General features: G+C 39.8%; 1 protein-coding gene across 4 annotated transcripts in view; it reads right to left on the minus strand.

Moving 5' to 3' along the window:
* LOC103625499 (transmembrane protein 68) overlaps positions 1-11,543 on the minus strand; it is a 17,482-nt gene that overhangs the window by 2,375 nt on the left and 3,564 nt on the right. The window contains exons 3-6 of one of the 4 annotated variants that reach the window (XM_017727464.1): positions 6,658-6,851; positions 3,956-4,016; positions 2,358-2,448; positions 2,031-2,121 (exon numbers count right to left, since the gene is read on the minus strand). In XM_017727464.1, coding sequence (XP_017582953.1) covers positions 2,414-2,448; positions 3,956-4,016; positions 6,658-6,851 — 290 coding nt within the window. In that variant the 3' untranslated portion in view covers positions 2,031-2,121; positions 2,358-2,413. Of the gene's footprint in view, positions 1-1,975; positions 2,122-2,357; positions 2,449-3,955; positions 4,017-4,349; positions 4,526-6,657; positions 6,852-11,543 lie in introns of those variants that run through there. The other 3 variants (XM_008644929.2, XM_017727466.1, XM_017727465.1) reach the window with 3 other exon arrangements.

Here is an 11,543-nt window from a genome sequence, read left to right on the forward strand (position 1 = left end):
CTCAGCTTTATACTGCTCATATAATAACACAATTTCTAGGCTCTTTTTCATCCTTTCAAATACCACACTGTATTGTACTGTAAGTTCAAAATACTATTCTTCCATATTTAAGCCCAAAGGATGTAATTGTGGCAACACTGCCATGAAACAGACCAACGAACTAGAGTCTCTTATCTCTGTGTCCACAAGCTCTATTAGTGATATGCAAAAGTCAAACGACAACAGAGTAAATTCATGAAGAGACCTAGGTCTATAAAGCATGTCAAGCACCTGCATGATGTAGTGCAACTCAAACTCCTGCCTACGCCCAGGTTTGCATCAGTAACACTCTTCCAGTGGGCATCAGCTTTGCTTCTATACATGCTCAGAAGCAGCACTGGAAACACCACTGTGTCTCAGCACATTTAAATTGTACAAAGTAATGTCCTCTGGATCCAAGTCCCCTGAAGGAACTGGTTCTTTAACACATGTTCAGGACACTTAGCTGCATGTGACAGCAGCCTTCACTTTCACTCAAAAAAACAAACAGGCCAAGGAGTGCACAGCAGTTACTCTTATTACATAAAAGCTCTACAGGGAACATTCAGAAGCAGGGCAACATGCAAAAGCTGTGGTGAGAACACACCATAATCTTCCTATTCTTCCTAGACAGGCACAGACTAGTGAATTCTTAAGGCTGGAAGCAGAAGAACAGAGAATTATTTGCCTCTGTACACTAGTGGTCAGAAAGCAAATGTCGGTAGAATGTTGCTTGTTGGTACAAGCTCCCACTGTTGGTACAAGCTCCCACTGTTTATATGAAGTAAGTGATCAACTGTTAAGTCCTTGGAGAAGGACTTTATACATCTGGTCCTAAGTGGCTCTACAGATCTAAAACTTGCATTAGGTAAGAAATTTGAGCTTAACATTTTTTCTATATATAATGGGAAAATGCATACAGTGCCATAGCCTGAATCATGAGAGACAACTTTAAAATCACTCTAACTAACTAGGATTCTAGGGAATTCGCATTCTAGGGGCCTTTCTAGCAGAATTGGAACTTAAGTCAGAAGTAAGTGAGGGCTGGCACAAATGAAAGATGCCAATGCATGTTTGAAAGTAATTTAAACACATTCTGAAGTCCTGTCAGAGTGAACTCGCAACAGAAACAACCAGTTTTCCATAACCAGGGCCTAAGATACTGCAGACAAACATTTTAAGAGGTTTTTTTTGCAGAGACTTAATCATAGGGTAAACAGATGAGGAGAAACAACTGAACTGACACCTGCATGGTCAAGAACAGTCTCTCAAGTGAAGTTTTCAGAATATTACAAGTGACCATCTGTGGAGCTCTCAAAAATACCTATTCCAGCCCACTCCGTCTCACTGCTCCACCACTTAACTGGTTTATGTCTTTGCACTGTGAAATCTATTAATAAGCGGAATGAACATAAGGACCTAAAAATCCTTTCTATAAGGCATCCAAATCTGATTTAGAGGAACATTTAGAAGTTAAATTGTTGGGTTAGAAGCTGGACAAAAGAGAAACACTACACAAAGCAGTGAAATTATTTACCTTTTTTTTTAATTGTATGTAATTCCAACAGTTTATGAACATAGATTTGCTATGTTTGAAAGGCTTCTTTAGTATTTTTCTAGAAACACCAGGAAGCAGAATGCTTCCTCTTGGGTGAGGTGCTTCTCTCTGTCAACCCAGAGCTGTCTCATCTGACCAAACTTCTTCGGTCTTTAAAGCAAGTTGTTTCTCAAAGCAAATATAGGGTGCAATAAACTTTAAAAGACCTAGAACATCTGCAAGTTGTAGCAATAAAAAGATAGTATTTAAGAAGGACATTCAGAGTTAGGCAAGTACAAAACTTACCATGATTCCACCAATTTCTATAACTGGCTCCTAGACAGAAATCATTTGACAAGACTATTGCAGTGGTTTTTATCAAAACATTCAATATTTTAAATTTATATATATAGATATCTATCTTACCTTCTCAGCTAGCTCCTCAGCAGTTGTATTTGGTTCATATGGAATGGGTTCTCCAATAAATGTACGTAGCTTGACTGGAAACCCCCCATACAGGGGAACTACTGGCAATCTAACACGCTCATATAGTGACCTAAGTATTTCTAATGTGAAAAAATGTAACGGAAAGCAGGAGAAATAAAGGTGGGGAAGGGAAGGGAGAAGGGGAGTGAGGGAGGGTAAAGGAGGGAAGAAAGAGAGAGAGAGAGAGAGAGAGAGAGACTGAGATTATTCTGCAAAGATTTTTTCCTGGATTATATCTTAACATTGAAACTGGCTTGTAAAGTAATCTAGCCCCCAAACCAGACTCTCAAATGTGTCATCTCAAGTGCTATCCTACCTTGACTGTCATTTCCTAAAAGCTGCATTAATGATAACATCAGACTTGTTTCTACCCTAACTTGGTGTGAAATCTTTCTTCCAAAGAGTAGCTGAAACGAGAAGGAAGAAGAGGAGAGAAATTCAATAGCTGCCTCTCTGGAGAGGAAGGGAATGCTACACAATACAGGTTACAGGTTCAGCTCATTTGACAGGTTAGCATTAGAAACTAGTATTGGAAGACTGCACTGTTCAGTCCCACTGAGGTCTAGAGGATCAGAAATAGCCTTATCTGCCTAAAAGTCAGTCATCCTAACATACTGAATTGCTCTTTCAGATCACACACGGGTTGCATATAAACCATGTAAAAATAGAGAAAAAACAGGTATCTCAATCAGCTCTAAGAGGACACTTTCTTCCCCACATGCCACCTTCTAAGAGTTTATCCCAAATGTACCCAGAAGAGATTCTTCAAAAAATGTGTGTTAATATTATCTTTCTCAATTTCAGACAAGAAATTTCATTAACTGGGGTGTTGGCATAAGAAAATCCTTACTGATCAAGTTGTGGAATTTTCTGTACACAACCTATAAAAACAAAGACAAAACTACTGAAACTGGAGTAACACCTCCAGTGATCAAGAGAGTTATATTCCTCTAGTAACTCCGCTGTAGAATGCAAGTAGCATGAATTATTCTGGCTTCAATTTCTTCTGTTTGGGATTCTCCTGAACACAGCAACAATTAATTGCTGTTTATTTTTGTAGAGCATGGCAAGTGTGTGAATTATTCTACCTTCTGCATCTGATGCCTTGGCTTTCTCCATGCAATACACAGCTCTTAAATGGAGGGGGAGAGAAACTGAACTGTGTCACCCTGCAGCCTTCTGAAGGTGATGCCACCATACTTGAGGCAGAACATGGGGTGTGGTGGAGACTTTTTCAGGCCTCTCTGCTAGATAGTAACCAAGAGAATATAACAAAGAGGGAGTTTAACCCTAGCAAATGAGCAGAGATGTGGGCATCTAATCATCCCAGAGATGGACCCTTCAGACAAAGAGCCATCTCTTCATGTTCTGGCTGCAAGTTCCAAAGAGATAAGGAAGGAGAGATGCCAAATGCAAGGTTTTGTGAGGAACCACAGGTCTAGTGCAGAATAGAAAAGCAACTATTAAATTAACTATTAAAGATTAAATGTAGTTCAAACCATTCAAACTTTAAGTGCAGTTAGAGGTGTAAGCACAGAGCTTTAGGAGGACATTTAAAGGAATTATGTGTCAGTTGCAAACCTGCTTGCCTTGCTTCTTAACAGACAGCAGAAAACCTAGGGTTGGCCTAGCAGACACAAGCAGAGAAAAAAGTTCTTTAAATCTTCCTGCCTTTTTCTGGCTCCTTTTTCCTTTCTACTACTGCTTTTCTACAAAAACACTGCTATGTGGAAAATAACTTAGATGAACCAATACCACATCTAATGCTGATATTAAATGCTGATAACATCTCTGAGCTCTACCAGAGAGCAAATGTTGAGAAACAAGGCTGTGTTAAATCTCAAACTTATATGAGGATTATTTCTACACACACAAATGGAAAAATAAACTACAAAAAAATAGAAAATATCTTACTTATTCCTCCTAATGTCCTAAAGCCTTCTCGAACATTTTGTGTAAACATAGGAATGATGGGCTAGGAGGGAAAAAAAATAATTAAGAATTTAAGGAAGATAGCACTACCTAAAAAACTTCTACCTCACTTAAACTCAACAAGCAAATTAATTTCAGAAGTGTTTCTCAGTCAAGGATATATAGAGAGCAAAACAAGTATTCTGAAGTTCTTCTGTGACCTTCTGCCATAAGGCTTCAAACTGGAGAATACCACAAGATTTCAGTGAGTCACTGTTTCAGCAAGTCTATTTTCTTAGAGCAGTCCAGAATTTCAGAACCTATGGAACATTTAGGCATCCCTCCCCCCATCTAACAGTGTTTGCACAGTCGTGACTAAAGTGCTTAAACCTCTTACCTAATTTGTAGTTATGCTCAAAGGGAAGAATTCACAGGATTGGGACACTAAATTTGTCTGATTCCTCTCTGCTATGCTGATGGCATTGCTTCACACTTGATGTGTCAATGTATGTCCATGACTTATTTCTGCTGATGAGTATTTGGAATGGTGTTGAATACTTCAAGTTTTTATTGCTGTTTTTGAAATTGCAAACAGCTGTCAAGATTGACAAGAACTGCGAGGGGGTCAGCTACTATATAAAGTTTTTCAAGATAATTTTATAGTATGTACCCACTGTACACAGCATCATCAGAAATACAGAACTCTTCATGGGAATTTCATGCACTCAAATTCTTTTAAACTTTTTAAAGACAAGCATGGAGATGAGCTAGCACATGTAACTTTCCAGACATGCATCAAGTTGAGGTTTTTTTGAGAGAAAAAAAAGTTTGTAAGTAGTTACAGAGAATAAAAAGAAGTGCAGCTGCCTAAACTGAATATCTTTATTCCAGAACAATCTTATTTGGAACATCTTATTTTTGACATAGAGGTAGAATTTTTTTTTTATATGACAGAAATTCTGGCAAAAAAACTGCTGAAATGAGACAACTTCAACAAGTTGAAGGTCCCAGTTTTAGACACATTTTTCTGATGTTTCAGACACATTCTTCTTTCCATGAAGAGTTCTGCTTATGATTCAAGGTGACTTAAAAGTTCATCTTTAATCTAAATAAAGATGTTTTTCCCACTTTCAGCCTGCCTCTGACACTCTTCCTATATTACTGTGTCTTTCAGGGGTGTTTTTAAGGGGGATGAAGTGATGCCATGATGATTTTTTGCCTTTTCTTTTATACCCCTATTATACCTTTTTGCAACTTCTGTATTCTTAGTGCTTTTTGCCTACATTCTTGGACTTGTTTGTTCAGCTGGGAGACTAAACATTTTAGAAGCTTCGTAGTTAGGGGACCAGCGTGCCCCAGACCCCAAGGTCCTCTCCAGAACACATTTTGTAAACTAAGATAGAACCATCCAGGGGAAGGTTCCTTGGGGAGGGGGCCTCATTCAAGCCTCTCATTGGGGAATCTTTGATAGACATGGTAATTAGTAAGACCTATAATGTTATACCAGATCTATTGTGGGTGTGCACTGCGGTGTGCATTTCGGTACATTCGACCTGGACGTAGTGCACCTAAGGATCCTTAAAATAAATACCAAGGTAAAATCCCTTTTTCCCTTCTAACTGTGTTTGACTCTTGATTTTAAAACCAGGAAAAAGCATCAGAAGCTACAAGACCCTTGTGAGTTCATAAACACACATCCAATAAAACAAATGTAACTAGTACAATCATAGTTGAATCTCAAGTATGGCCTTTCACATGCTATTACAATACATTAGTAAAATCTAAGCCTGTTGAAATACCTGTTTAAGCACTGTTATTTTCCTTGTGAGAAAAGTGATGCACACTTGGGTCTTAAAAGTATTCTGTTCCTATACAAAACCCAGAGATTTAACTAGTATCTCTTTGACAGTACCTAAATATAAAACTCCTGGTGTGAGACTTGCTTTTAAATTAGGTATATGCAGACCTATGGACATATGCACATACCTTTCAAGTACAAATATAGAATGAGAGGGACTCTGAAATGATTACTAAAATAGTTACAATTCAAACATATCCCACACTGTTGTGCCTTAACAGTTGGTCCCCTATGAATAGCTATGTGCCTGCTGACCAAGCCCAATGCTGCACATTAGAACTGAAGAGAGTTCACACCTGTGACCAGCTTCTCCTGCTGCTGTATGCCCTGGACATCCCTCACTACCATAAAATGCCAATAGAGTATGTAGTGCCAGTGAGTCTATACCCTGCTGGGTCACACCACACTTCAGTGATAGAAGAAACAGCAACACTGAGTTGGACTCCGTGATCCTGATGGTCCCTTCCAGCTCAGCATATTCTGTGACTCTGAGCTGTAGGGCTGTTTCCCAGCCATGCTGGGCAGGGAGGGCTAAGCCAGCACAATACTAACCAGGTGTGTGCAAAACAGCACATGCTTGTTATGGAGAAACCATCCTGTACTTCGTCTCTCATTCTTTTAAACTCTGGATTTCCTAACCACACTATTCTTTGCTGACTCTAAAGCCTTCTTATCAATCAAAAGCAATAAAAAGAGTCTTGAAATGTAGTTCCTACAGCAAGTAGACCATACTCATGACAGTCAGAAATCTAACATCAAACATATGATAATCAAAACAGCTTTCTCTGGAAGAAAGTACTAATAACTTAACATTCTTTGCTTCCCTTCCATGATGTGTTATACTTACCACTTTTGCATCAATGGCCACCTGAGCAAAGCCCTTCCGATTACTCCACAAAATAGTATACATTTCATCACTAAAGAGCGCTTCCCGAACTCCACCTGGGGCAATGGCTAACAGACAGCCATTCTTCAGAGTCCTGACACAAGCTTCTTTTGGTCCATGTATAATTCCTAGTACATCAAGTAGTATTTTAAAACCTGTAAGGTAAGATAATATTAATTCAGAAAATGTTAACACATACTACCATTGAGTACAGACTCCCAGCACAGAACACTATGGCTAAAACTTACTTGTCTAATAAGCTGCGGCCCCAAGTCCCCAAGAGGGAATGAAGCATTAAGTCCAACTTACAGATTTTGGTCTGCAAAGTTGAAGATTTAGGGGTTTCAATGGCTTTTTGTCATAGTAAAGTCAGGTGTTATCCCACAATCAGTACTAAACTGAAAAAGAACTGTCAAGCACTCTGACATCTTTCAGGTGTCCCTTCAAAGGAATTGACTCAACGGCACTGGCTCCTTGCTCAAGCTCTACTGCTCAAACATAGCATTGTCCAAATAAAGAGCAACAAGAAGCAGTACCAGGAAATTGTTGTGGTTTTGTTTTGTGAACTTTGGCAAAGAGCAGTCATGCATAAGGAGGAGAATGACAAAGAAAATGCATCACACTCTCCGTTACGGATCACTGCAGCAATTGACTCTGGTTCAGTCTGTGAGTACCTGGATGGCATTTCATACAAAGAGGAATCTGGTGAGCCTCAGTTGGGTACATTCACCTTCTGTTAATATTGTAACTGAAGTTTTTAACCCAAGGTTACATAAACTCCCCATATCACCTTGAATTTGATGTGTCATTTTGACCATTCATTCAAGAAACAGCAGAACATCAAAAATTTGCTACAAGCATCAAAAGGAACATATCTGATTAATTCAGACAACTAGCCTATTGTGAAAGGACATAACTAGCATAAACCTTTGTTTGCAGGAAATAAATCCTGTTCAGTTGGTTCAATAAATTTTAAATTTATACAGTATTTATGAGTAGCGCATACCAAAATGGTAACTTTGGATGACTGGGCAGTAAGGGAAACATTATTTCTCTTTCTTGAAGTTTCGCACTGCAGCAAACAACCCTATCAGCCATAGCCAAGGACAAAGAACTGATCTAGTCGAGTTTGCCTCTCAATAACAAATGAATAGCTGTGAATATAAGCACACATTTGTTACATACACACACATGCTGAAGGAGAGTCTAAATACAGTTAAGAAGACAGAGGTCTGTCTTATCTTACAGCTCACATAAACTAAGGGCTTGGGAAGAAAAGCATGAGGCAACACATCATTAATTTATTCTTAACTCTGATCTCTAACTAGTCTTTGTAGCTGGTGTGAGTATAATTACTCCCAACTCATATCTATATCCAATCAGGGTCTGACCATACACATGGCAACAGGGCACAAGCTGCATTACACCTGTCTCATATTTTGCTGTGCCTGTGCTGCCACACTGCTGATGACACTCAGTCTTCATCTAGTAGCACCTGCATGAAGGAACACCTGAAATAGAGTTTACCTAATGGAAATTCATTTCTTTAAGGTGCTTTTTCTGTAGGATTTTCAATAGCTGATTTTTACAATGCTTTACATTCCCAAAGTAATTATAGCTCTCTGCAATGTACCTGGTGGTAAAAAGCTGCCTGTCTCTAAGTTCATTCTGTCAGTGAGCTCAGGATACAGACAAAACAGTCATGAAAAGGCTTGAGATAGCAGGAAAAGAGACTCCAAGGAAGCAGAGACTGTGACACCACCATTCCTTTCTGAACTGGATACATGGGGGAAGAGGCAGGGGGGAGGGTGTGTGTCACAAAGCAACACCATGAGTTTGACCAGTTCAGATATCAGTAAAAAAAATAACAGAATATTGACAGAATACAGACAAAAAAACTGTACTACAGAATAGTTGCGCAGGGAGGTTTCAAGTCTTCACAAAATTTCTCAGCTGTATTTCCCACCCTTGACTTTTAGTATCAACTTCATATTCTGAGCTGCACTTCATAGCCTTGCCAGCAGATCATACATTACTACTGACAGCTCTACTTCAGTACCAAAGAGGAACCTGGCTCCCTTAAAGCAGCTGAGAGACAGAATCTGACAGTGACCCTGAAAGGACAGCCAGGGTACCTGTGTCCAAGGCAAAGGTCATCACGAAGTTAGAAGAAACACTGGAGTAGCACCAGGTGGCACTGAATGAAAGTGACCAAGAATCTATTTTTTTTCCATTTTAAACAACGAAACAACTCTCAGAATTATCTAAACACAATTTTTTATCCATACAGAACATGCTAATTCTTCCAGACATCAAGAAGTTCAACCCAAACTCTGCCCTTTGCCCCAACATACTCTTTTCCCATTTTCCACAAGACTGTGCTGGCAGAAATGTTTGGAAGCCCTTTGGAGAGAACCCGGTAATGCATGTAACACTGCTCCCAACTTGTGCACATTTCTCTATCTTGGCCCCAGTGACTGTAACATCAGAGCTGTCAGCTACTGGGCAGCAGGATGGCAAGGATGTCATCATTTTCCCATGGTTGACCTTTAGGCCCCCAGATAGAGAGGAACCATTTAGACCATTGAATCCAACCTTCCACAGCTGTAGGTAATCACACACATATATCTGCAGAGAATCTAGCTCACAAGATACTTTGCAACACCTTGTGCATGTAACAGACAAGAAGCCAAAGCTCCTTTCCTCTGGAACATTACAGGAAAGGAACTGTCTTAGTTACATAAAATAGCAGGCAACCTTTTAAAGAGGCGTCCCAGATGACTTTAGGAAGCAAAAAAGGCCCATACTATAGTAGAGGATGATGCAAAAGAACACAAGCAAAATCTCAGTCCTCTCTGAACACTTTGGGAAAAGTCTTTCTCCTAAACTTAGAGAAGTCAATGTGTTTCTGAGCACTACACAACTAAGAGTCTAAAGGAACCAGAAGCCTGGAATATTGAGCTGTTTTTCCCTGTGGCTAACCTCTAGCTATAAAAGAGGGAAAAAACGAATGCACATGACCATATTTTATATCCTTCTCCAAAATGCAAGGAACAAAAGCATACTTAATACTGACACAATTCTGACACACCCATGTGTGTCTAACAGACTCCCCAAATGCACCACCACCTCTTCCCATTTCCCCTGCATTGAGCATAATAGCTTTCAGTTAAAACATCTTCTGAAAAGGCATCCAATTTAATCTGAACACTTAATCAAGATCAGACAGCCTTAGCATTAGGATAAAGTTACAAAGTCTTTCTGGTTTGATTCACAAGAGAAGCAGCATCTAGCTGAGTTGCCAGTCATAGATTACTGTGCTTATTTTGAAACAATCCAGAACATTTTGTGGGCTCTTTGGGCTTATCTCCCTGAACAGCCTTAATTCTTTCACAGAACCAGAGAATTATGTAGATTAGAAGGAAGCTCTGGAGGTCGTCTAGCCCAGCCTCCCACTCAAAGCGAGTCCAACTAGATCAGAGTCACACCCAGTGGAGTTTTGAAAGTCTGCAGGGATGGAGATTCCCCAACTTGTCTAAGCAATCTGTTCAGTTGTCTGATCACTCTCATGTTAAAATACCTTTCCAAATGTCTAATCAAAATTTACTGTGTTGCAACTTGTCTCTGTTGTTTCTCATTCTGTCGCTGCGAGAAGAGTCTGACTTCTTCTTCTCCCCACTCTTATCTGGTACAGACCAAACAAATCCAGTTCTCTCAGCCTCTCCTTGTACACTGTGTGCTCCAGACCCCCAACATCCACTGAACATGCTCCAGTGTGTCAGTGTGCCCTGTAGTGGGGAGTCCAAAACTGGACACCATATTGCAAGATGTACTTGCACAGGTGCCATGCCAATGGAAATAACCTCTTCACTCAACCCACTCAATTACATTCATGCTAAAAAGGGTTCAGTGTGCAGTTCATCTTCTTTGCTGTAAGGGCACACTGCCAACTCACATTCAACTTGTCCACTAGAATTACAAGTCCTTTTCTGCAAAGCCCCCTTTTAAACAGAGTACTGGGGCACAGAATTGCTCCATCCCAGATGCACAGCTCTACATTTGCTTAACTTCGTAATATTTCTGCCAGTTAACTTCTATGAAGTTCTGAAGACAAGCTTTAATGCCCAGTACATCGACAGCTCCCCCCAGTTTGGTATCATCAGTGAATTTCCTGTGCATGCTCCAACCCCTCATCCAGGGTTTCTAGAAAAACACTAACTAAGCAGCAGTGGTCCCAGTATCAATCCCTGAGGAACGCCTGTAGCTGTTAGCTAGATGTTGTATGCTGAAACCAGTTCTTCAAGACCAGCCATTCGGCGAGATGTTTCTGCAATGCTACTGAACAATATTTGAGGGACTCATAAGTATACTCACGCTTAGAGCCTTATTTTAAAGCAGAAATGGAGTAAACCATCATCTTCCAATTGATAAACAACTCTGCCTATATAGATACAATACAGAGCCAAATCTGCATTAAGAAGTAGGTTTTATTAGTCTGTATGCAAAAGATTTGATGACCAACTGACAAATGAATCTGTTGGCAAAAGCAGCCGTAGAGGCAAAGCTGTACTGTGATCAGTATGAAAAAGTTCTTTTCAGGGACTAAGGCTGAAATAAACGTACACCGACAAAGACAGTTTTCTTATATTAGTTGGTTCCACTAAAAGCACCAGTACACTACAGAACGCTCCTTGTAATTCATTTTGTGAATTGACAAGCCTTTAGTCACAAACCAAACTTGGGAAAGAAAGTGGGTACTACTGTATTTCACACAGACAAAAAACAAACCCCTCACACAATAATTTCACCAGCTAGCAGTGCATTGCACTAAGCTGTCCAGCCCAAAT

Source organism: Corvus brachyrhynchos, unplaced genomic scaffold, assembly GCF_000691975.1.
Source record: "Corvus brachyrhynchos isolate BGI_N302 unplaced genomic scaffold, ASM69197v1 scaffold60, whole genome shotgun sequence".
Taxonomy (NCBI): Eukaryota; Metazoa; Chordata; class Aves; order Passeriformes; family Corvidae; genus Corvus; species Corvus brachyrhynchos.